The sequence below is a fragment of the Macrobrachium nipponense genome, chromosome 17 (genome assembly GCF_015104395.2).
Source record: "Macrobrachium nipponense isolate FS-2020 chromosome 17, ASM1510439v2, whole genome shotgun sequence".
In the NCBI taxonomy this organism is placed as follows: domain Eukaryota; kingdom Metazoa; phylum Arthropoda; class Malacostraca; order Decapoda; family Palaemonidae; genus Macrobrachium; species Macrobrachium nipponense.
The window spans coordinates 52084062-52111770 of NC_087210.1; the positions used below are offsets into that span (position 1 = coordinate 52084062).

General features: G+C 37.3%; 1 protein-coding gene across 1 annotated transcript in view; it reads right to left on the bottom strand.

Moving 5' to 3' along the window:
* Positions 1-27709, bottom strand: part of LOC135196220 (uncharacterized) — a 185424-nt gene that overhangs the window by 38342 nt on the left and 119373 nt on the right. The window contains exon 2 of the mRNA XM_064222860.1: positions 1920-2086. Within this exon, the coding sequence (XP_064078930.1) occupies positions 1920-2086 (167 nt within the window). The remainder of the gene's footprint in view (positions 1-1919; positions 2087-27709) is intronic.

A 27709-nucleotide genomic window follows, 5' to 3' on the forward strand; every position in this document is an offset into this window, starting at 1 on the left:
TAAACAGTAACTCTATGGCTTCACCTTTGTATCTGGCATAGCTGTCGTTTTGTTTGGAACGCCAAAGTTTGCCATTCCTTCTCTGTCTCTTACCATGGATGGTTGGTGTTCTTAGTTCTCTCTCTCTCTTGGTTCTTTTGCCTTGTTTTAAAATCTTTAACTTTTAACTTTTGTGGTATTTTAATGATGTAATATTTTTAGTATTTATTGTGAGTTCCTTTTATAATGTAATTGTTTTTATTTCCACAGACTGATGATGCACCGTGCTTTTTGTGTGCGAAACGTTTCTTTAATAAAGTATGATGTCTACTAAGATGTATCACGAAACCCTCTGAAATACTGTGATATTGCTGACTAGATTCTATATATATATATATATATATATATATATATATATATAATAATATATATATATATATATATCAGCAGTAAGTCACCAAACAGCACGTGACAAATATGTACGTAAGTAGCCACATGAAAAGTAAAAAATGAAAGACCAGGTACCAAGCGTTTTCGTGCATTGCGTACACTTCTTCGGGGTACAAAGTTAAATAAATAAATAGAAACATAAAACAAGAAAATTTCACAGAACAAAGATCAAAGCCATCAACAAGCAAATTATCGTTACAAATTGTCACTACCAAACAAGTAAGAATACTTTAAAAGTGCTTAAGAACTGAGACTGCAGTTAGTATAACAGGCTGTTGCTAAAAGGTAACATTGTATTTCCCTACAATTTTATAAACAAGGTAACTATCTAATTTAAAAAGACCTGAACTCAGATTCATAAGTTGATCATTAAAATGCTTAATAAAGGCAGATTCAATTATGTTTCTCTTAACAATATGGTTACAAAATATCTACACGATTCCTTGTGCTGGCTGTAATTACAAATACCTTGGTCAAACTGGTAAAGAACTAGATTACCGTCTAAAACAACTCCGTTACGCAGTTAGAACAGGTCAATCGACAAGTGCTTTATTTGTGCACATGAATGATTTTAACTATAGTATAGACTGGAAAAATGCATCTGAGGTAATATTTTGTAACCATATTGTAAAGAGAAACATAATTGAATCTGCCTTTATAAAGCATTTTAACGATCAACTTATGAATATGAGTTCAGGTCTTTTTAAATTAGAGAGTTACCTTGTCTATAAAATTGTAGGGAAATACAATGTCACCTTTTAGCAACAGCCTGTTATACTAACTGCAGTCTCAGTTCTTACGCACTTTTAAAGTATTCTTACTTGTTTGGTAGTGACAATTTTGTAACAATAATTTGCTTGCTGATGGCTTTGATCTTTGTTCTGTGAAATTTTCTTGTTTTATGTTTCTATTTATTTATTTTACTTTGTACCCCTAAGAAGTGTACGCAATACACGAAAGCGCTTGGTACCTGGTCTTTCATTTTTCCCCTTTCATGTGGCTACTTACATATATATATATATATATATATATATATATATATATATATATATGTATTATAACTGAATCACGAACGTTAGGAACGTGATAAATCCATAAATAAAGATATATGCCACGAAGGAAAAATAAACGAAGGAGTATCTGCGAGACCTTTCGACGTTAAATGTTCTTTACTAAGCAGATACTCCTTCGTTTATTATTCCTTCGTGGCATATATATATATATATATATATATATATATATATATATATATATCTATATATATATATATATATATATATATATAGATATTATATATTATAATATAATATATAGAGATAGATAGTAAATGATGGACATGCCCTGGATGTGAATGTTTGCTGAAATAAACAATGTCTTTCCAAGATGACAGGATGAGAACCGCTAAACAACAAAATCCGTCACAGCCAGTAAAAAAGAAAGAAAGAAAAAAAAAAGTCTATCCAGTGCAAACTTCCAGCAACGGTCCATACCTCCGCCGCTCTTGTAGCAGAGATATGGGAAGCGCCACAGATTTCCCAACCCAACGGCGTAGCCAATGCAGGCCAACACAAACTGTGCTTTGTTGCCCCACGTCTGCCTTCCATCGCTGCCTCCGTAGTTATCACGGGTGTCTTTGCCGCCCTCCAGGTGGCTGTGCCTGTAAATATACACCAAACACAATATTAGTGCATCTGAGCCTCTTTAAATGGAAATACATTTACAGCAACAGTATTAAACTTGAATAATGAATTTAAAACCCACCACGCTGGAAAATAACTGATTTTTTTTAAAAACATACAAAAAACATGGCAAAATTTACATCCTTCATTGCAGTCTTCATACATACAAAATTTTGTCATATCGTATCGTAATGTCTCATAACTTGGTTATGGTAATGACTCTGTTAAACAATAATGGTAAACATACAATGGTTAACATACAACACAGACTGAACTTGAAATGACTGTCTTGACATTTCTCATACTACACCGCACCAATCTTATATTAATAATATAGAGCTTCCTCATGACTGCACGTTAGGTTATCAAATATCAAAGCATGAACACAAATTGCATTTGTGGGTAAAATGGAACAGGAATACCAAATACCTACATAAGCAAGCAACGTTGAGTAAGTGGCATGCCATATATGGGGTGCTGACTTCAACGAAAGCGCTCAAATTAAAAGTAATTAGTGCAGTGAAACACTTACGAAATAAAAATCTATTGTTAAGAAATTCTCCTTGACAAATACATACTCGAAAAATAACAAAGTCCAACTAACGCATTCAAAAGGAAAGTCTACTCACTTATCATCATCAGATAAGGGTAAATTGGTGAAGCTCTAGGTACAATCAACGTTGGGACTCAAGTTATTCTATTTTAAATTACACTTGACTTCATCTCCGTAGCCAGATCGCTCAGGATTACTAAAGGCCGCCACTAACGCTCAGTTATGCCAGCACAGTAGGCCTGTGCAGGAAGACCTGAACGTTACTGTGAACAACTTGCACAGTTCTCCTTGTCTGCGCAAGCGGCTTGAGCAAATAGCTCATCTGAATCGACAACTTCAAAACTGCAGTCAACCTTCTTGCGCATTCGCACTTCAATGTTCATGTGGGGAGGCAACTTTTTTGCTCATTTCACTTGCAGTTCCCGGGAAGATGTGTACTTGCCGAGAACAGAGAGCTGAGTTTTATCAAGTCTAGAAGTGTTTACACCTAAATTAATGATGTATCGTATTTGCTTGTTTTCTAATAACTAATACGGATATAAGAATAATATTCCCAATTTTGCAAAGGTAGATTACATTTAAATCTGTATAAATGAGACTTTGCTTGAAAATGAAATCTAAGGCTATCGTACCAGTGTAAGCCTAAGTGTGTTTATTCGTGTTTATAAACCATATATGCAAGTTAGTTTTTAAATGAGAATAAATATTCATTATGGCTAAATATGTAAAGCGAGAATAAGCCTATAAATGCATCTATTCATAATTATGCATTATATGCGTAATTCATTTTTAAACTAAGAACAAACTAATATTCTACCTTCTGATAAACAAAATAAAACCATTTTATACTGTTTATTCATTGCTCACATCCCATGTAGGCCAGTTCTGAAATGAAATTAGGCAATCAACATACAAATGAAACCACAGGAACCGTAGCATACTATTCATGTTCACTCTTTGTAACATCATAAAGTCACTTAAAATGAAAACAAATTGGTATTAATAATTTTCATGAAACAGAAAAACAATATTTAGGCCTATATATTTCAACTTTGAAATGAAAACAAACAAATACTAGCTTAATTAACAGTTACCTTGCCATGGAACTCTTCATTTATAAAATATTTAATAAACATTATGAAAGTCCTTGGGGGCAAATTTAAACTCAACAAATTCACTTGAGAGTATTGAACTCGTTTTTATCCACTCCTCTCTCAGGACGTCTTTGATTTTTTCTTATGCTGTCAAGCACGCCAATTTACAGCCAGGGCATCGTTTGTTGACGACATGGCTGCTACGGAGGAGTGGTGGAAAAGATTGTACAGTTAGTGGTGATGGTTTGCCTACACAAACCGACTGTGCAGGCATAACTTCCCAGGTATAACTGAACGTTAGTGGCGGCCTTGAACTGTTATCAAAATTAAATTAGAGAATTTAAACAACAGTCCAACAGAGTTAAAACATTACAATCTCGTGGGATAAAAAAAAATAAATCCATGCAGGAAAGGACACTAAACAAGCGCACTACAAAATGTGTGCTAACGCCATACTAATAATAATAATAATAATAAATGTTAAATCACTCAGTCCAAAGTGTCAAAACTGTATTAACGGTAACAGGTGCACAACATTCCTTCTTCTGTGACACGTAAGTCAGGAGCACTGACTCTCCAGCAGTCAGTTCCTACCTCTTCCCTTGCCACAGAGACTGCAGTTCGGCGTCTTTGTTCCCTTGGACTTCCTCTTCTTGTGGAACGGAAGAATATATCCCGTCTTGGTTCTCTTGATTCTCGCTGTTAGGATTCTGACACATGATGAACTTGAACGTCTATGATGCCTGGAAAGTCTACTTCTTTGCCTCACGAGACGGTTAAATATAAAAAAATTTGGGTTTCGGATTTGCACTGCGAATAATTCACTCTACACTGTCACGTGGCTCATCAGTAACTATGGTCACCCGCTCTTCTCTTCTCTTCTCTTCGGGACCTCGAGAAATGGCGACTTTCATTCATTCAGCACACGCGACTGAATGTTTTATCTACAGCTTTGATAAGGCCAAGGATGTTCAAGGGGTTACTAGATTCACCCAGTTAATAATTGCACTCGGCGCATCTTGTTTCTTGCCATGATAGGGCAGCTGACAAGGCAAATTTTCTCAAGGTTTTAAACCCACTTCTCAAAAGTTAAAATGACGTTTTGTGCCATAAATATTAATAATCACACTTATACCTTACCGGGATTTACCACTCATAATTTAACAATAACTGAATGTGAAATGTAGTGCTTTACAGAACGCAACTTGTATACGGATTTCTACAATGACCTTACAAGATAATATTAATTCCACAATAATAATTTGCTAAAAATACATTCCCTTTCAACAGATGATTAATCACATATCGAACCTTCGTTCAGTTCTGACACAGTTGAGAATTCTTGAGGCCTGAGAAAAGATCGGCTTTCCTCTGTGGCTTATGACACTCCAATCCAACAAAACACATTAAAATTCTCACTTAACCCAGAAACTTACCAACGATTCTTGTTTGATTTCCTGGCGCAATACAGATTCCGGCCTCAAGCAATGGATCTATTCACGTTAGATTGAATCATTGTTGATTTATTTTCCTAAGGGTTTTCGGGACTTAGTTCCCGCCACGCTCATAATACCAAAGTACTCGAGCCATCATCATCTGAATGTTCCCATAACCTGTGATTCGAAGTCTTGCTCGGTCAGCTAAACTTCAGCCCTCATACTCTTTTAAAATAGCTCACACGCGAGACCTTGGCCTCACTTACGCTCTTTCTTCTTTACTTGACCCAAAACACTGAAGAATCACAGAAACCAGAGGAACTTTACCTAGGCTATGTGAATCCTATAAACAAATTTTGCTGGAAGATTAATTCCAAGTTGCGGGCAGATTTAATAAAAGTTGCGGGTAGAATATTCTCTAGTTGCAGGAAGATTTTAACTTTGGTTGCGGGCAGACATGTCGCACACGAGTTGCGGGAAGTACAAAACAGAGGCACGGGGATTATCGGGACTGAGTTGCGAGCAGACCTTAGTTTGCGGAAGGACCCAACAACCAACTTCGTGAGATTGCGACCAGAAGTTGCGGGCAGAAACTGCCTACGAGGGAGAAAATGGGATCAACATTGACAAACAGCTTTTTAAGGGAAGAAGGCATTAGTATTAATTCTTACGAAACTAACAATAACCAAAACCAGCATGACATTTAAATATATATATATATATATATATATATATATATATATATATATATATATATATATATATATATATATATATATATATATATATATATATCTATATATATATATATATATATATATATATATATATATATATATATATATATATATATATATATATATATATATATATATAATCAATCATTATTCAGTAATGTTTACCGGTATAAATGTACCCTGAAAGTATGCAAAAAGCGTTCATTCTACAGTTCCAGACACAAAAAGCGCATTTTCACCAGCAAGCACCTCGCTGCAAGCCGAAAGTTGAGCAAGGTATACGAAGAACAACAATAATCGTACTGACTATAAAATCCTTTCGTTGGGCAAAAGATTTGACAAAATTATTCGCAGTACGAGAGTCTCTAACGATCTGAGAGAGAGAGAGAGAGAGAGAGAGAGAGAGAGAGAGAGAGAGTTATAACAAATTATGAAAATTCCTATATCACAACGTTTGCTGGCGGTGAACGGCTGTGGACTATCAACATACCAAAGATACTTGACTTCCACTGTCGGGAGAAGACTTGGTCTTTCGAGGGTCCAGAGTTTATAAAAAAAGATAATTAATTAATATGCGACCTTCACAGCAGCCAAACATGGAAGTTTTAGATTGCCAGAAATTTCGGGTCTTATTCTATCCATCTCTTTCGTTTTGACGTCATGGGAATAATACGAAATGTGCCTGCAAAATCCAATATTACAATCTATTCATGTTACAGGCGAAGAATTTCTATGTAGTAGGTATGGAGACCCAACGGCATATCTAGATAGCTGATGGGATAGCAGCCAGAGATAATAAACTATTATGTGGCATTGCATCATTTTTAGCGTTTCAAAAATATCATGAACTGTCAGAGCTCGACATCTCTTTCTCTTACTGGATGTGAGGAATACGTTATTTACATTATTGTATATAAAGATGAATAAATTGACGTCATTTCCGTGGAGTATCTTGATCGACTCCTTGCGTATTTTCACGGCAAAATCGGACACCAGGGGCATCGCCACCAAGTTTTGCCAAGCTCTATTTTTTCAACATCCACTACATCCTCCCAAGATTTAGAAGTGAAAGCCAAAACTGCAGGAGTATTTCAATGGTATACAACTTAAGGAAATGACATACAAAATACGCATTTTAGTGAGGATGGAGATAACCTTCGTCGGCCTGAGGTTGGGGCCAATATAAAATTTGGCGCTGGAATCAAATACTTCGTCATTTCACGAAAAACTGGGGAAAATGGGGCACCAGCAATCAGTTTCCTGTGTTTCACACATTCTTTCTTTACCGTGATGGCAGTGAACATCATGCCGCACATTTTGTGCAAAGCCAAACATAAACACTCTTCAAACCAAAATCTTCTCCCGGCTTTTCTTTAATCAAAATAAATTTGCAGTCTGTTTTCCAAAAGAGGGGTTTCTGGACATATCAAATGTTTATATATAAAACTAACTATCTTGACAGATTTTTTCAAGAAAATATATTAACTCCTTCACCTAGAGAAAGAGAATAATTTCCTAAGTTTAACAAAAGAAAACTTTCAATAATAATAATAATAATAATAATAATAATAATTAATAATAATAATAATAATTAAATAATAATAATAATAAATAATAATAATAATAATCAATAATAATAATAATAAAATAATAAAAACAACATGCCAGTGCAAGAATTCCTTTTACGACTAACGAACAAAAACTTCTAGGATGCGTCAATCTATTCTGGGTTATGTAGATTTTGCTCCTGTATGAAAACTAATAAATGTAGACACGTTGATCAATGAATATTAATTTTAAGGTTTTCTGAAAGACTGTCATTATTCTTTTTAATTTGTTCAGTTATCGCTGAAGGAGCTTGTCCTCGACAATAGCCTTCCTTCGCTGCGCACAAGGCATTCAGAATACTCTCAATACTATCGTGAGTCTCAAAAATCTATATCGAAGTTGAAATTAGGATGACATAATATATATAGTATATATATAATATAATATATAGATATATATTATATACACACACAACACACACATACCATACATACTACAATAAAATATATATATATGTGTGTGTGTGTGTGTGTGTGTGTGTGTGTGTGTGTGTGTGTGTGTGTGTGTGTGTGTGTGTGTAAAATAAAATTTACTGCAATCGTTTTCCTTCCAAACATATTACTCTTCTAATTTCGAGATGCGTCTTTGGACTAGCAGCGACATTTACATGTAGAATGCCTCGTGCGCAGACTAAAAAACAAAATAAAGCAAATTTTCGAAAAAACCTTAAAATGAACACACATTAATCAGCGTTTCAGCATTTGCATATGAGCTTTTATACAAAGGCAAAATAACGACAGCCTATAAGTTATCAAACATTGATCCCGCGACATTGCATTGGGAACGATGATCCAGCAATTCAGAAAGTGTCTTCGAAAAGGTTTGGGACGGCATTAGCTTTCATCTCCCTTATCAACTGCTTTCATTTCTATCTTGAACCACAAGCTAGTACCAGGTAATATCGACAGATTCTTTTTTATTTATTTATCTCTATGTCTTATCATCTCATGCACTTGAATGCTGCGTATAATTTAAAAAATTATCTTTTAAGATTGCAGATTCTATTTTTGATGTTCGAGGCGAAGTTTAACATAACAATGATCCACGATAAAATGTTCCTGTCTCTTACATACATACACTACATACATCATACATACATACATACATACATACATACACACACACACACATACACATATACATATATATATATATATATATATATATATATATACTCTAACGGCCTGTCCACACTAGGAAACAATGTTTGCAAACAGTTTATAAACTGTTTTGAAACTGGTTACTAATGGACAGGCCTTAACACACACGCGACATGTGGTAAGTTATGGCACATGAACATGTTTTCGAAATCAATGAAGCTCCTGCACTTCTTGTTTTTAACAGGTTACTATGAAGAGATGTGAAAGGCTGAACGACAAGAAACCCGAGAATCTACTCTCTGGGAAAACGATATATAGCCCAGGCCTGACAACTTTTCGCTACAAAATAATTAACCTGTTGTACAGATGGAACTCATGGAGATGGATCCTACGGAAAAGTAATTCATTCATTTTTTGTGCCGGTACAGAACTTTTTTTTTTTTCTGCTTTGATTTCTTGCCTTAGACGGCTGCAGTGACACAGGTGGGGGTAGAGTTTTGAGCCTTTGTTGTACCTATCCAAGTCTTGTTGCACTTCTAACTATTCAAGATAAAAAACCGATGAAGCATAAATATGGTATTATACAAAACAATATGAAAAATAACAACACAACTCCTCTTGTAATAATAATAATAATAATAATAATAATAATAATTAATAATAATAATAATAAAGTAAAATTTTGTTTCGATATGCTGCAATTGCTCAATTATCTTCGTGTGACACCTGAACCTTTGCCTTTGTCTTTTCCATTCACAACTAAACATAGATAGTTTCGTCAGCATAACTATCTTCCCTTTAAAATGAAACAAGTGGAACACAGAAAAGACTACTAACTTGTAAAGCGAGCTCCAGCAAAATACACGAAAAGAAAACAGAAAAACTTGAGGGACAGAGACTCGGTAAAATGGCCTTAAAAGCAAAAAATTTTCTCAATCAACACAATGAAAGTCATTTGCGATACCAGACCAGAACTTCTCTTGGACTAAAAGGCATCGACATGAAGAAGGAACATCCCGGTTCTGACATAACTACAAAAACGCTCCCCAACCCTTTTAGATGGAGTCCAAAAGACGACAAACAGTTTTAGAACATTATATTGTACTTCGCTCTTTGTCATTAACACGAATACCAGTATGAGAGGCAACTGGAATATATAAAAAATGATGAATCTATAAAGTAAATCGTGATGATTTCCCAAAATGTAAAGAGAAATAATACAATTTATCAGCAGAGGTAGAAGGGAATACGAAGAAAACGTACTAAATATCATCTTGCTCAGCTTTCAGCACTTGCTCAAATTTCGAATTTGTAGAAACGCACTGAAATTTATTTCGCTAAATTAGGAGTCAGACTGGGCAATAAAGTTGTCACTCCATGTGTACCTGTAGCTACATTCATCCAACGTACTAATATTTATAACCAACCACACTCCAGCGTTTTCCAGAAACACAACCGCGTAATCACAATGTCTAACAAACAAATAAATCCGCCTAGTGAATCTCTTCAAATTGACATAATTAAAGTTAAAACTAAACTATCATAACAGAATTTACATAAAACTAAAATCGAACACAAATTCAGCAGCTTGCGAACAATTCTGTCTCTCACCTTTTCTTCACGCTGAAGATTTTAGTGATCCGAGTTACGGCCTCCATTAGCAAATACCGTTCCTCTGCGTATAATACAGAAAGAAAAATGGGAAAAATCGACAAACAGAAAACACAGAAATTAATACATGTCAGAAGAAACAAAATAATAGCCAGTTAATTACATCGGCTGAAAAATAAGGGGAAAAAAGATCAGCTGTTGACATACGGTAGAAGGTAGAAGAAACACGAAATCTTATAGCCTTTGTCGAAGGTTGAAAAAGTACTGAGAGAATACTTATAGTCCCTGACCAGTAGGACGGAGGAAAGAAGAGAGAAAGATCACTAACGACAGTAATGCCGGTCTGCCAACGACTGACCGCCCGGCGGCGGCGCCCGACTCGTTAGCCTGAGCAATGGTTCTTTCAAGGGCAGTTAGAAGTCTGCGAGGAAGGATCGTCTAATTGCCTATATAGTGCGGAGCGATCGCCTTTCCCAACCCGCTGACGTTGACGTAGAGTCAACACGGAGGCAACACTATGGAGATCAAAAGCAGGAGGAGGCAGCCATTTCTTTTAAACTCTTCATGTCGGTGTATTTCATATTCTGGATGCATGAATACCATTCGCCTATGTTCCTTAAATGTCGATTCGTAACGAAAGCTGCATTTGATTTCTGCAATTAGGTTTACTGATGTTTCTTCTTATCATCTTCGAAATTGATTCAAAATCAAGAGAAGGTGATGCTGATGATTAATGCAATGATATTAGTTTTCCTCTCGCCAAAATTCAAACTTCAGATATTTACTGAAACAATGAATTCTTTTGTTGATACGTCACAGTCATTCCTTCAAGTTGGAATCTCTAACGTAATATGACTGCTCTTTTTATGTTTCCGAGAGCGTTAGGGCTCTAACTAGTTCTGATTTTGATTTCCTTTAGTTTTTACCTCTCACCTAATTTTCAGATGCTGACTTTCTCACTACTACCATTACCTAAGAGTATAGTTTTTTCACCTTTGGAAATAACCTTGGAAGTTGTTTGTTGCCAAGTGAGGCATGAATTACGCTATTCTTCATGTTTTATAATCTTCTTTATCCAGTTTCGAGGTCATTTTATAAATATATTCTCTACTGCGATGAAGAAACTGATATGTAGGCTTGGCTGGAGACATCACCTCCACCTAGAGATGTAACACACCCTTTGCTCAGACATACTTTTTCACCAAATTGGCACTTTCGTTTTCCTGCTTCCACAAGTTTACATTCGTTGGCAAAATGATCTGAATCTCTTAAGACACAATGCTGTACACATCATACATGCCATACATCTCATCATCGTATCAGTGAAGTCCCAGTCAGTTTTAGCGAAGTCACTTCTAATTTCACGTTTGCCAAATTTATTAGACACATCTCTGTCACAACCAACATGAAACTCATCTACATTAAGCTGCTCTTTCCGGTCTCACGTACGACCCTCCCTTGCCAGGCTTTTCTCTTAATCACAATCCCCTCTTTCATCTATCAAAGCCTAATCTTTATGGGGGGTTTCTTCGCTAAATAAAACGTTACATAGCATGCTTAAAAAAATCACAGTAGATGCACGTGACCTCATGATATAAGCGAATACCATAGGAATAATGATAGGCAGAAATCGTACGAATTTTTGCCCATTATTTTCCCTGTGGTATTGTTACATATCATATTTATCCGTTCCGTCAGCAGCGCATTCTACTCGCAAGTGCACGTGATACACAAAAAAGGTTCGCTTCAAAATGCCCCAAGAAAAGAATGAAGTCAGCAGAACGTGAGTGTCAGCAGGACCCTTGTTGTTGACTTAGCGACAGGTGATCGATGAATCTTAATACGGCACCTCTGACGCTGCTCGGGAAAAAATTGTGGTTGTTTTGTATATATGGGCTATGTAAATTACCGCCAGGTCTAGGAGCAAGAGCCCATGCTGGCATAAGGTCACCATAACGACCATTCACCACTTCTGTTCTTGAGCTGCTTCCAAATGTAGAGAGAAAAAAAAAAAGTTGAAATGCTCTGGGCTAAAACCCAATGGAAGGCCCAAAATCTAAAGCTCAGGAGCAACTGATGTTATTAACATTGAGTGAGGATGCTCGCCGCCAACTCCAACGCTTCCATCTTCCACAGACACTGAAAGATGACTCCCACCAACCTTAAGTGACCTTGGTGTCAGCGAACTCAGCAGCTTTCGAGACTGAGTCGAGACTGCAATAGAAATTGTGCCTTGTTTATTATTCACTCCTTTTGTGGGAGGCTTAGCATCTCTAAACTAAATATATACAAAGGACCCACAATGGTCGAGTGACATAGTGGAACAAGCCTTGCCATTAGCTATGAGCTTTAACATCAAAATAAGTACAATACGAGCTATTTCACAATATATTATTCACATTAAAAAGGAATGATAACCCTTCCAAATGATACTATGCCTGAGCTTGAATAATAATAAAAATAATACTGCATAATACTACATGTAGTACCACCAAAAAACGTGATGAGCAGTTACTCATCGTTAACCCCATCGTGAAAAACTATTTTTTCCTATTAGTAGGTTGGACAGACAGTCTGATTTGCAAGGATCAAACCACCGTGAGAGAGAGAGAGAGAGAGAGAGAGAGAGCGTACGGCTACGTCAACATGCCCTAACTCTCACATGGCGACACTTCCCTTCGATCGGGCTTTTGTTGTATGCTCCCCTCGGCAGGGCGACGGTATCTCACTCCCTTCATAGGCCTAATGTACCGCATGCCACGACCGACTCAGCCGGTCTACTTAGTCGTCCTCTCCCTGGCACTCTCGAAGCGTTATACTGAAGGGGGAACAGTATCGACTGAACTGAAATCTATTCGATGGATTCTTGGCATCAAACCTTCCGTTTTGCATTTCATTCGGAGTCTACAAGAGCCAATCTAATCCACCAAGATTAACAGCATAATTACTTAATTACTCTGCATCAATTAACACTCAAGTTTGTTTGAATGTCAAGTCTAAAAGGGCAAGAAAGAAATATTTTCTTTAAACACACATCCACTGCAAAAACAGCAAAAGATTAAAAAAACAAAACCTACGAGATCCAGAATAAATCCGATACGGATCCACATACAAATCCAATCCACTGTACCCACATATTGTCATTAGGTTCCCTGTAATCCCGCTATCAGGAGGATTTAGATAAAATCCACACTAAAATCTCATGATATTCTGCGTTTTTTTTTCTGAAGTGATACTAATACGGTTTACCATCTGTGTGTGTGTGTGTGTACCATGATCTGAATATTCTGCACATATCTCAAAAGAGCAATTTGTTTCTAATGAAGGTTTATGAGAGAGAGAGAGAGAGAGAGAGAGAGAGAGAGAGAGAGAGAGAGAGAGAGAGAGAGAGAGAGAATCCACAACCTTTTTACCTTTCAGATATACCAGATAACAAAAGCAGTTCTTGTAAGTTGCCGCTACATCTCTTCTTTCTGACTGATGAAACTAAAACGGTCGCATTTTTACAGTTTATTGTCACTGGTAAGGTGGAGCCTGTGAAGGCCGTCTGATAGATCTAGATCAACTGTTGAAAGAGCTGGTTGACTGACTGACTATACTCTGTTTTTTTTTTCTTCTTCATCAGTGTCCATCCGCCTGTGGTGCTTTCGCATGGTAACACTGCGTCCCGGGCTTTAAATAGTTACGCTATGTGTAAGTTTTAGGTAAATAAAAGGATATCTGGGTGTACATTTGCAACTGAAAAGTGTTTTAATAAATTACTGTATGCTAATCACACCGTTAATATTCGAAATAGGATATTATTTAGAGACCGGGACGCAGTATTACCATGCGCAAACACCACAGGCGGATGGACAGAAGGAAAAAACAGAGTATAGTCTCTTTTTTTCCATCTGTCCACCCACCTGTAATGTTTGCGTATGGTAACACTGTGTCCCGGTCTTTAGATAGTTACGCTTTGTGTAAGTTTTAGGCAAATAAAAAGATATCTGGGTGTGCATTTGCAACTGAAAAGTGTTTTAATAATTTACTGCATGTGAATGACACCGTTAATATTCGAAATAGGATATTATTATTATTGTTGAATATAAACTGAATGTAACTATCTAAAGCCCGGGACGCAGTGTTACCATACGCAAACACCACAGGCGGATGGACAGATGGAAAAAAACCGAGTATAGTTTCTACAGACTGGCGTCAAAAAGCAATGGCCTGCAATTAAACCAAGTAAATAATGTGCCGAAGTTTCTAAACGCAATCGAGTTTTCTGTCGGTTTTTGACCTCAGCACAGCCCATAAAACTCTTATAGCCGTAATCCATTAAACTCCGCCACGGTCCGGTGGTGGCCTATATTGTTGGTTTCTATGGCGCTGCCAGAAGTACAATAATGGCTAACTTGAATCTTAAATAAAATAAAAACTTCTTAAGCTCGAGGGCTGCAATTTGGTATGTTTGATGATTTGGGGGGTGGAAGATCAACGTACCAATTTGCAGCCCTCTAGACCGTGTAGTTTTTAAGATCTGAAAGCGGACAGAAAAAGTGCGGACGGACAGACAAATAGCCACCTCAATTTTTTTCTTTTACAGAAAACTAAAATGATCCACAGTGGCGATGATTCGATTGCACTGACCAATGGCAATAACTATAAGCACCTGGGATACACTGCAGGACCTCGACCTTACGAGGGGGATAGATTAAAGGGAACATTTCACAATTATATAGCTGATACTGAAAAGAAGATATTGGACAAACTTTCCTCCTTGATCTTGGGCACTTTACAAATGATAAAATGCTTCTTTCATACATTTATTAGCTATTTTTTTTTTCATTTATGCATATGTACTGAGCGTTTGCCAAGTTGCTCGGCTTTGCAGACTTTGTGATTTCATTTAGAAAAAAAAATGCAGGTGTTTTTAGATGGTATCCAATCATTCTGCACGAAGACAATAGAAAGCTAAGGCTCGTCCGAAATCTTGCCTGGCTCACCTGTCTCTCTTTCCCTTGTTAGTGAATAACCAGACTGAACATGCAAGCCGAGATCTTTCTCTGCCCATCTTCGTACTGAACTACTCCAATTCATTAAATATTCTTTAAGCAAAACCAACAGACCAAGAAGCATGTCCGCGTCTTTAAAGTAGGAAGAAACTAAGACCAAACCAGTACAATAGTTGGCTGCTCATTTTCCACCATAAAATGGCATCTTTTCTCACATCAAATAGAACTTTTTTCCAAATAAATTTTTAGCATTTTCAGTGGTAATAGAATTTATTTATAAGTTAAAAAAAATATATAATTAGTTTTCAATATCACTGTTTAAAAAAGTCAAATGAAATAGATGGCAAATGTTTTTCTTCTTCGGAGTAAGTTGTTGGGACGAATTTCTCAACAGAAATTCGGTCAGACTTTCGACAACAGTAAAAGATTAAAAATCGTTACTCTTACATTTTCTAAATACGACTTTAACTAATGTAATGAACTCGTTCATTATGAGATATAATTAAATCACGCTTAACGAAAAGTTATAGGAGACATCGCCAGTTTTTGCAAAAGTATAAAACTCGCGCGTTTTCTCCCAGCAGGATTTACTTGCAAAACACAAATACACACAATGACCGCAATTCCTAATCTGAAGTCATGATCATGGTTAAGGTAAAAAAAAATTAATCAGCCTAACATTATTTCATAGTTTCAGCACATCATGCAAGCAAAATGTGAAATCGATGTACAAAATCTACGAAATTTAACTTTTGGCAGTCTACAAAACAAAGTATGACAGACACACGGACGACCTTCCTTCGTGTACTACATCTGTACAGTACATCATGGTCTACTTTTGTACTAAATTTAATCATAACCATTCAACAGCGCACGAGGGTTGGCATTAACTAGGTAACAGGAGACAGGTACCCTAACAAACAAGTGGAAGGTGTAAGGGCCCCCATACACTGAACGATTGTTGTTATCGACATTCATGAACACTACTCAGACGGTATGGACGATCTCCGCACCGACTTCAGTCTGAAAAAGAGATTTTGCCTCGGAACACATGGCATCATCTCTAGAACAGACGTGCACGATAGCGTTATGTCGGCAGACAAACACGTAGCTGCACTGAACGACCTGTGTGTATGACAGGCAACTGAGGCAAGTCGCAAGCCAGCAAACTGGTAGGGTCGCGACAGATTCCCGCTGAGATCGTTCAGACCACCAAACTCCGCCCACTTTTGCATTCAGACAAGCCCATACAAAATGTTTTTGCGAAGGGTACAGACAGGCGTTTAGTGCATGGGACTCTTAATTTTAAGTCTTCCAAACTTTGTTGAAAGAACCACGCATGGGCTTAGCTGGCCACCTGATGACGATGATAGCAAACAAACAGAAGGAAAAACAATACGCAAACTGTTCCGACTGCGTCAACCAGAAAGCCAAATATTCTGCGAGACTCCCCCTTGGACCCAAAGAATGGGAAGAGTCCCGTTTAAGTCTGGTACTAAGAAATGCATGTTTCTGGTGCAATTGCAGCGCACTTCCTCGCATTCTTCGTGGCTGACAAGATTCTTCGAAGGTAAAAAGACTCTGCAAAAGCCAACTCTAACGAACTTAACCCTAATACATAACGCAACTGCTGTTCATTGAAAATAAAGAATTATTCATTCTATTAACAACAGTAATCAAGTACTCATTAACTTTATATTAAAAAAATTAAAGCCAGATACTAAGGACTTCATAAAAATGTGGAATCTTTAGAGGTCTTAATGAAACAAATAACACCCATACTGTGTGTGTGTGTGTATATATATATATATATATATATATATATATATATATATATATATATATATATACATATTATATATATCTATATATATATATATATATATATATATATATATATATATATATATATATATTATAAAATATATATATATATATATATATGTATATAATTATATATAAATATATATATTAAAACGAGAGAGAGAGAGAGAGAGAGAGAGAGAGAGAGAGCACAACCAAACCTTCGAAGACCTGAACAATTCCATTAAGATACCTTCAAGGCTGAGGTCCATTCCAGTGACTTACAAAGGGCGAATGATGGTTCCTGGAATGACTGGTGCGGGGTCGCAGTGGAATGACAGCGATAGCCCTCACTCATACCAGTGACCAGTCACCAGGGCCGCCCCCCCCCCCCCCCTCCCCTCAAAGAATGTGGAGGAGCCCTGCTTTCGTCGGTTTTTCTGGAAAGTCACAAACTGCTTCTGAAATACGGCATGGTTCTTTGGTTTTTTTTTTTTTTTCAATCGCCAAAGTCAGGAACTCCTTCATTATTTAATAGAATAGAATATAAAATTGATGCCCAAAGGCAAAGCGCGAGGACCTACTACAAGGTCATTCCGCGCTGAAACGGAGATTGACAATAGAAAGGTTCGAAAAGTGTACCTGAAATGAAACCTCGCAGCTGTACTATGAATCAATTGTCAGGAGAGGGTGGAAAGATGGAAGTAAGAGAATATGAAGGGAGATCCAGTGGAATGGTATGGAATATAGAATTTAAGCCAAAGGCCCAGCGCTGGACGTAAGAGATCATTCAGCGCTGAAATTAAAACTGACAGTACAAAGACTTGAAAGGTGTAGCAGGAGGAAAACCTCAAAGCAGTTGCACTATGAAACAATTGTTAGAGCTGGTGAAATTAAGATGGAAAAAAGATAATATGAACGGAGGTATAGTAAAATGAATTAAAGATATTGCAGCTCAGGGCCGAAGTCACGCTGTAAAGAACCTTAAGTTATGCTTACAGTCCATCGCATGAGGTGTACTGACGGTACCATCCGCTCCGGGTTCCTTAATTATGAATTTAATTATTTGTCCCATAGGCAAACAAGACAGCAATTTGTCATTATTATTTCGAAGATGAGACCTTTTCATATGGAACGACCCCCAGGGGTCACTGACTTGAAATTCAAGCTTCCGAAGTATATGGTGGTCATTTGTAAGAAGTAACAAAAGGTATTATGAAATACAGAAAGAGGAGATCAGTTACTGAATGAAAAAATGAACAAATTAATAAATAAATAGCTAAAAATGTAAGTAAATTAGAATACAAGGAGAATTGCTTTAGAGCAGTAATGCGTTAAGCTTTTGAAGGTCCCATTGCACATCCTCTGGGACACTGTTCTGTTCTGTTCCACCGTCCAACGGTGTCAGGAATAAAGGACCTCTGGAACTGCTAAGTTCGACAGCGAATCTACTGCACATTGGTGCTATTTTTCAGCAATTCTGGTCAATCTCGACAGGACAAGAGAATCTGGGATCAATTGTGGCTGCTCAAATACAACTTACGAAAAGTAGACAAGCAAGAGACCGTCCGTCGATGGTCCAGCATAACTGCTGATGTTATTAGGAAACTGACACCTACCACCATGGACTCTGTCTAAGAGCGATAAATCTCTGGCAGAATAAGACATCCACGCCGGAGAGAGGAAGGGCAAACGACCTAAAACAGATTGCACTGATTTTATCAGTTATAATATACAAGGACTTAAGTTCAAACCCAAACTTGTGGGCGGCATTTGCCGACATTTTCATTAGACGTTTCTCAAAAGTCGATGTAAGTCAAAAGTTACACCAACTATAGTTATAGCTTCAGCCTCGTTAAGGACAATCCCCTACATCCGACGTTTCACTGGATTTCAGCCTCATACCCCCACCGACTACATTATTCACTAATCTACTCCATGTCATTTTTCAGAAGTGGAGACTTGACGCTTTACCACACTCACAAGTGTTGCAACATCGATATACTGAACAATCTTGTTTTTCAGAACAACAACCATATAACTTTATACACTAAAAATAACAGTGGACCAAGAACACTACCCTGTGTAACTCCAGATACAATGGGTCTTGGTTGCCTCAAGATACCATCAACAGCAACTCGCTGTTGCATACCAGTAAGGAAATCTTGAAGTAATCCTTGAGGATATCCACCCACTCCAAGATTCTGGAGCTTATAAATAAGTGTCTTATGATTTGCTGTATGTTAAGCAGCACTGAAATCCATTTGAATTACTCTGCACTCATACGTCTGTGGAATAAATTCAAACAACTAATAAATAATTAATATGGATACACCAGCAAGGCTCTAATGCATCTGACGGAGAGGCCGACAGGATGAAGCACAAAAGAACACGAAAGGCCGAATAAAACCTTTCCACAACACTAGTGCACACTCCATATTTGTCTAATTTCCATCAATTTCAAAGGAAGGTCAATAAAAGCAGGAATTTTAATCTGACGTGCTGTAACTACCGAAGATTCGCTGTATTCGATTGGACAAGCGTTTTCCCATTCAAGCATCACAAAGAAATCCATCCTTCCTGAAGATGTTCAATGTTACTTCCTCACTACATCATACACAAATAAGACGAACTACATAAAAACGAGAATCCCAGAGACATTTGCTTTTTATTTATATTAATAATTCAAAGACAAAACATACTTTCATATCGTCTCTACGCAGACGACCATGAAACCGTTTTCAAGTTATAATTGAAATCTTTTGCGTAGACCAATAATGAAACAGGTAAACGAGAGAGAGAGAGAGAGAGAGAGAGAGAGAGAGAGAGAGAGAGAGAGAGAGAGAGAGAGAGAATTAAATGGAGGGCGTTTGCACGAACCACCAAAATGTTTCACAAATCTAAGTACCTTCCGAAGTTCGCATGGTATCTTAAGTACTGTACTGAATGGTATTCAGGGTTCAATGTGCTCGTCCTGGGTTCTTGTTTAATACTTTCTTTAGTATATTCAGGTGTTTAAATTCTAGAGCGTTTGCGGGATTAAATAAATAATACGTATATATGTGTATATATATATATGTATACGTGTATATATATATATATATATATATATATATATAATGTATGTATGTATGTGTGTGTGTATATATATATATATATATATATATATATATTATATATTACAATATTATATATATATATAATCGGATGGAGAAAAGCCAGCGTAGCATCATATATTTGTTGTCCAAAGTTTTCGAGACCTTGGGTCTCATCATCAGGGCTGTAAAATATACAAAATATACAAATTAAAATATCTCAGTATCAATATCAATAAAAATGGAACAACATAAAAGTTAAATATAATAATTTAGAAAATGAACTAAAATAAAATTTTTAAAAATTTAAAAATTATGGAGTTAAAAAACTGAGTGACGTTGTCTGGTTTGAAAAGGAGGACGTCAACTATGCTATAAATAAAACTATGAAAGAGGTCTGACCCTTTAATGGGGGCACAAGCTGTTTCATTGTCAACGACTCCAAAACAGAGAGCGAATAATCACTGATCGCTTGGGTGACAATGCGGAAATCCTTATATGAAAGTGATGTTTTACATTTATTACAATATTCTCGTATGTTTGAGAATTCTTTTGTTTTCAAAGTACATCCCGTACGGTGACTGACTCCGAGATGAGAATCGATTCTGACTATGAGCAATCTTTTGGTGTCTCCCACGTATTTCCCGATTTTACCACCAAAGATCGCATCGAAGCCGGAAGTTTATTTTCCAGCTGGCATAACTTCCATAGCGAAATTCAATATTTACTCCAGTTTTTTTTTTAAAAAACAATTCGTATCTTCCTGCCTCATTCTTTAAATATGTTAATAACTTTGCAAATGATAAATTTCAGCCACGTCAACTTGTGCCTAACGTGCCTAAATTATTAATGTATGCCTCTATACCTTTCATTCAGTCCAAAGCATTTAAGGTGCAAATACAAAAAGTTATTCAGAAAACTTTTCCGGCTGTGAATCTCAAGTTAATAGCTAAAAATCCTAGAACTCTGGGTTCTTTGTTCTCCCACAAAGATAAACTTCCGGCTTTGATGCGATATTTGGTGGTATATTGCTTTACTTGCCCGAAATGTAAAATCGGGAAATACGTGGGAGCCGCCAAACCCATAAAAGTGGACTTCCATCACCTTCATAAGATAAATGGCCTGTACTGGTGGGGCGGTGTCAATAAAAACCGACACCATATTTATCATTGGGGCGGCAACCTTGGAAGAAATATGCAATAGATGAAGTCTGGACGGCAAACATTCATTCATTCTATTCCAGTCGTTTTTCAGCCAAGGCAAAACACCATTAATAACAAGAGCAAAAGCGGTCGTAGCCCTTTCATCCTCCATGCAGATCATTACTCAGTCTGGCAACCTCACTCTGAGTTAACCTTTAGTTTGAAATACTGCGAACAACTCTGATGTAATCTCATCAAATTTTCCAACATGCAGGACACCATTTAATTACATCAAATATTTTAAGTCAGGTTCAGTCTTTCACAAGCAATTTGGAGAAAAATAAGCTTATTTGTCATGGTGAAGGAAATGAAGTAAAAAAAAAATCTAGCTAATGCAAAGCTGGTCTGATCTTTAGAGCTCCTAATCAATTCAGAACACAATGGGCCCAATACATTATATATATACATATATATATATATATATATATATATATATATATATATATATATATATATATGAATAGCAATAGATGTATGTATGCATGAGTGAGAGGTGAGAAGCAACTACGAGTATCTTAACAGGAGAGAGAGAGAGAGAGAGAGAGAGAGAGAGAGAGAGAGAGAGAGAGTTTATTGGTTGTAATTAAGAGATTTCCCAGGCAGTGCCGGGTTGGTTAGCTAGTTTACAATATGAAAGAATTTCTGCTTTCTGTTTCGGTATGTACATAAGAAGGAACCAATAAATATCAGCGTTGCCCACTTTGGTTACACAAAAATTTTATAATCTTTTGTGTGTCTATGTACTCCGGTGAGTAAAAGTTCTCTTGAAGTACAATACACAAAAGTTCTCTTAAAGTATAATGCACTAAAATCTCATGGAAAGCCTAACAACTTCAGTCACTCAAGCTACAAAAACTCGTAGTCATGCAACAAGTAGCAAATCTTGTGGCCCGAGAAGAAGTTTCAGGTAAAGATATAACAATCGTACAAACTTCGTACTGTAATGCACTGTACGATTAAAAACAGTACGTCATTCATGACAGTACGTCATTCATTAAGAGTCAAAAGGAAAGTCTTGCTACTTTTCCACAAACGAACGTGATATGAAAACTGCACGATTTTCCCTCGTAAGCAAGTACTTAAGTACGAGATTCAATTGTAGCAACAGAGAAAAGTCTCGAGCACGGTAGAGTCATTTTAAATTGAGTTTACTGAACTTCTAGGTAAACAGCTTCATTTTGCTTCAGAAACTATCTCCCTTACTCTACATAAGAAAGCAAATTCACACTTCTCTTAGGCCAATTAAAACAAATACAATCTTGTTTTAGCAAAATAAACATATAATATTTCTCATTTAGAACACACCCACTAAGGTTTCTTTACCATTGATTCAATATAAAGCCCTGATTCTAAAAAAAAAAAAAAAAAAAAAAAAATAAAAAAAAAAAAAAAAAAAAAAAAAAAAAAACTTGGAAACCTGAATTAATTCACTGCTTCTCGTTTACTTTAAAGGAGGAGATGCAATTCTTACCCCTGAGGGAGGGAACCTCCGTTTCATTTACCCTTTGACATGAGAAACTGGAATTCATCATATCCCGCACCATTCAGTGAAAGTAAACATGGTCAATTAGTAGTCACGCAAAATAAAGACCGTATATCATTTCTCTGAACTCTTTCCCAATTCAAACAATAGTAAACATTGAATTTCCCACCAAAGATCTTTCTATCATACCATCGTTTCTCGTCATTCCTTCATTCCCTCTACCCTTTGGAGAGGTGGTACTGTACCCTTTCGTAACATACACGGGCACATTCCGCAAGGCTGGATATAACCCTAAACATGGGGCCGCCGCACTAAACTACTATCCAGCGTTGCTAATAACAGAGGAGAACTTCCAATCAAATCAATAAAAGGCCTTATGCAAGCATGTCGTCATGAGCGAGCGAGCGAGCCTGAACTTCTTTTCGGAGGAGCATCAGAGATGCTTCCATCACTTGAAAATGTGACCAAATGAAGGAGTGGCAGGACTGACACGGCGGTACGGTATACGTATTATTCCACATGCGTTTATGAGTTTTGATGTAGTATATATAGTATATAGGAAATAAATGGTCAATAAAAGGCAAGGCAGTCCCAAAGCAAATACCTTGTATCTTGTGCCACTACTTTGATTTAGATTTAGACGGAGACTTTGAATGAGAATGGAGAACTTTTCATTGCCAATACAGATGAAAGGAAATGAGGAGGATGTGATTGAAGAAGGGGTTCTTAGGTACATTGGTGCGTCTATTGTCAAAAGGTTTTCAATGAAATGTCCTGATTTGGGAGAGAAAAATAATAAAATGGAACCTCAGGCTGATTCATGGACAGCATTGCGTTAGTAGGGGAGAGTTGTAAACACCTTCGAGCCAATTTTTTTCTTAGTGGTGACGAGGGAAATTTGTAAGCTGTATATGGGGAAAAGCTGACAGAATGTAAACACTGTTTAAGGACATTTACCCGAAATATAACGCTCTGGTGTTCATGTTCCAGATGTGATATGTTTTTTTTTTTTTTTTTTTTTTTTTTTTTTGCAGAGATATCCTAAGAATTTGATACAGAACAATAAACGACAAGGTCAAACATTCAAGGGAGCGGCTTGGAAATTGATGAAACTTGCAACTTCATAAAATTAGTTTTAAAAGTCAATTATGTTTTGTTGTTAACAACTGCAGTTTCATTCATCAGCTGTCAGTGAGGCTTTTGAGAGAAACAGAGAGAGAACTGAGTAGACAAAGCCTTTGTAGAATCACGGTTAAGGAAAACCAAGGGAACGATGACGCATGCGCGGAGAGGCTTCATTTCGGACTGTCTGGCTGACCTGTTCTCTTATAGACCGTGATCACATCCAACGAATTCTGATTTTTTTTTTTTTTTTTTTTTTTTTTTTTTTTTTTTTTTTTTGCTAAAGTTTAGTCTCGGATTTAACGAGCATCTATTGCTTATCACTTTACATTCTGCTTCAAGACTCTAATTGTTACTTAGAACACTTAAAAATATTGATTTGCTAGTAAACAGTTCCTCTTCCTCCGTATGCGCAGAGAGAGAGAGAGGAGAGAGAGAGAGAGAATGCGCGTGTATTGTGGATGATTTATACTGGTGCCATTTGCATTAATGCTTCATTGGCGCATTCCTAAAAACAAGACCAAAAATAACACTTCGAGCCACATCGAAAATCATTTATGAAAAAAAAATATCCAACCGTGATTTTCCAAATATCTTCCCATTCAGACGCACAAATATTTCTTAGTCTACATGACTGCCGAAGAGTTGGCGATCATTACCAGGTGCTACCTGTCTCTGAAGAAGACATCGATAAACCTGCTAAGCTGATTTATCAGTTTCCTTTGACACTTCACGGCCTAAATTCAGTCACGGCCCCGTGTTGGTGTAGGGCCGATTAATCTAAACCAATCACCGATAAATACCGATTCGAGTAAAAAGCTCTCTCTCTCTCTCTCTCTCTCTCTCTCTCTCTCAGCAAGTGTTTTATTTGCACGCTCGTCTGGCTGAACGCTATACATCAAGGCACACAATAGCTATGGGAATGGAATGGAATATAGAATTTAGGCCAAAGGCCAAACGTTGGAACCTATGAGGTCTTTCAGCGGTGAAAGGGAAACTGAGAGAAAAATAAAAGGTTTTAAAGGTGTAACAGGAAGAAAACCTCGCAGTTACACTGAAAAACTGTCAGGATAGGGTAGAAAGTAACTGGGAATTCTAGAATATGAAAGTAAGTACAGTAAAAGGAGTGAAAGGGGTTGTGGGTAGGTGCCGAGGGGACATTGCAAAGAACCTTAAACAAAGCTTCCAAGTTCCAAGGGCACCGAGTGAGTGAGGTGCGCTGCGGGTGCTACCACCCCCCGCCCCCGACACCAAGGGAGCAAAGCTGCTTTGGGGAACTGAAAACCTTGCACAAAACAAGATTGCTATATGGATGGGGAGCCACTGTAATTTATTGACAAAACAGTCTTCATTTAAAGCCTTTAAATGTCATCATGTGCCACTTTGCCATCAAAACATCGAATGAGAGAACTTTATAGCTTCGTCTTTCAACCTTTCGATCGTGCCACCCTGTATTTGACGTGGAAATAGATCCATAATCAGGCGGGGTCGCATTCCTCAATATGACGCAAATAAATCAATAAAAAAAGAAGCCATCTATAACAGCCACAGATAATTTCACCATTATCAGGCTGACTTCTGTTGTGAAAAATATTTCAAATTCATAGCGGGACCTCAGTGAGAAAACTACTCATTCAACTGCCTCAAACATTATTTCACGATCACATTTTAACCTTCCATTTACAGAGCACCAACCTTTTCAAAAGCTTACCATCTATCCGTAAAATGCAGCAAATTCCCTTGTGTACTGACATCAGAAATTTGTCGACGTTAGGGGGAGGCTGCTTAAAAAGCCCCTGGGATGTGTCGGCCTCAAAGCTTTATAGTACCAGCGGTTCTCAACCCTTTTCGGCCCTGCACCCTGACACCATATGTCTGAATGTCATCCCGCCCCCCTTACCCTTTTTCCCAAATTTGTCTGCCTTGCAGGTACATTCCAAATAATATTCAACAAGATACTTGCAAACACACAAGCTAGCTGAGAGAAAGCCAAGCGCCACCTCTCAGTAGTGCGGACCGATGCACACTGCGTTTTGTTTGGTCCTAGAGCCAGTTTGAGCCTGCCAATATGTGGTCATCATTCGCCCACAAGGGGAGGAATTCCACCCTGATTGAGAACCACTGCTTGAGACTAATCCCCATTTCCCCAGGCCCCTAACAAAAATTTACATGAAAAATATGATGTTGACTTAACATGTGCACTTTATTTTACAATAAGAATAAAAAAAAAAACTTCCTCCAATGAAACAATACTAGGAATAAATGTTAAAGTGCCTCGAATTTCATCTCTTGCAATGATGCCAATATAACAGTAAAATATTTCAAGCCTGCGCTTTTGACGGCTACTTTTTTCGCAGACGCTGTGATGTGGGTTTCCCAGTCCATGTTGTGATTTTAGTTCAGTGACTACACAAGTGGTATATATATATTTTTTTTCATTTAACAGGGTGAGTTTACCCGCATAATGAACATGCAAAACGGTAAATTAATACCACTAAACTAATACAATATCATACTGGGTATATTCACCACTACGTTAATTTCCCCGTCTTTAAAGAACTTTTACTAAGCGAAGTTGAAAACTTTCAAGCTAAAGAAAAAATAAATAAAAAGGGAAAATAATGTGTTCGCAAGAATTGCTTCTGACTTGCCCTTGAACGAGACGTTTCCCGAACGAGGTAGGAGACTTGTGAATGAAGCCGTCTCATATATAGGCATACAACCACCCTCACGTCAATCAATGATCCCGAGGGGTCTTTCTGGGCGTAGTAACGTTACCATGCCAACCAACTGGCCATCAACTGTATGCAATATGTCCTACCAATACGCTTCAAGAACAACAGAATGATAAAGAGCAAAATAATGTTCTCGAATTGTTAAACTTTGCGGCGAACGGGGAGAGGAGTGAATCACACGAGCCTTTCTTAAGCGCTATAGTGAGGGTATGACATACAGGGTGAACCAAAAGTTGAACACTCGGATAGATCATATGAGGGACAGGAAATGATCACTAGGGGAAGCTGTATCGTAAATGTGTGATACGGACAATATCAATTGGAATTCGTCATACCGTCGTTATGGCGAATCGTCTCGCATAGCACTGGCAGATAAATATCTTGAAAGTCGTTATGAATTCACTCGATATTTTCACCTTTACAAAACCGTGATACAGCATACAGCCATACCGCATTTGCTGCACAAGAGGCAGTGAGCTCTATCGCACTCAACTTCACCTATCAGTACTGGCTATCTGCTAGTCAGGTTGGGTTTATTTTAAGCCCAGAACGGCCAAGGTAGAGGAGTCTCGCCAAAAAGTTGTTAAGTTTTGTCACCACCACATCAGCCCGAATAAAATGAGTCTCACGAGATCCAAATAGAACGTTTGAACGACAAAAAGCCTTCACTTTCATACAAATGTAAATGAGATTTTTGAAATGTTCCAATCCGGTAACTTTCCATACATTTATGATATCGGTCGTTGTCAACTGAACTCTTAGTGAATAGCATAGCAGCTTACGCAAAAATGCAAGGACGAAGCGAAGTCCCAAGGGTACCGGCATCTCTCAAACGTTTACAAAACATCAGTCTAGTCGTTATAATGCCTGCTTTGCGGCGAAACCCATATGCAACATTATCTAATACACCCTTATCAGGATGTCACTCAATTACATTAGACTGTTAGGTCTTAACAATCAGAACGCTGGAGACAAATCTGCCTGAAACCTATATTTCTATCAAGAACAACGAAGAATCAGTAAAT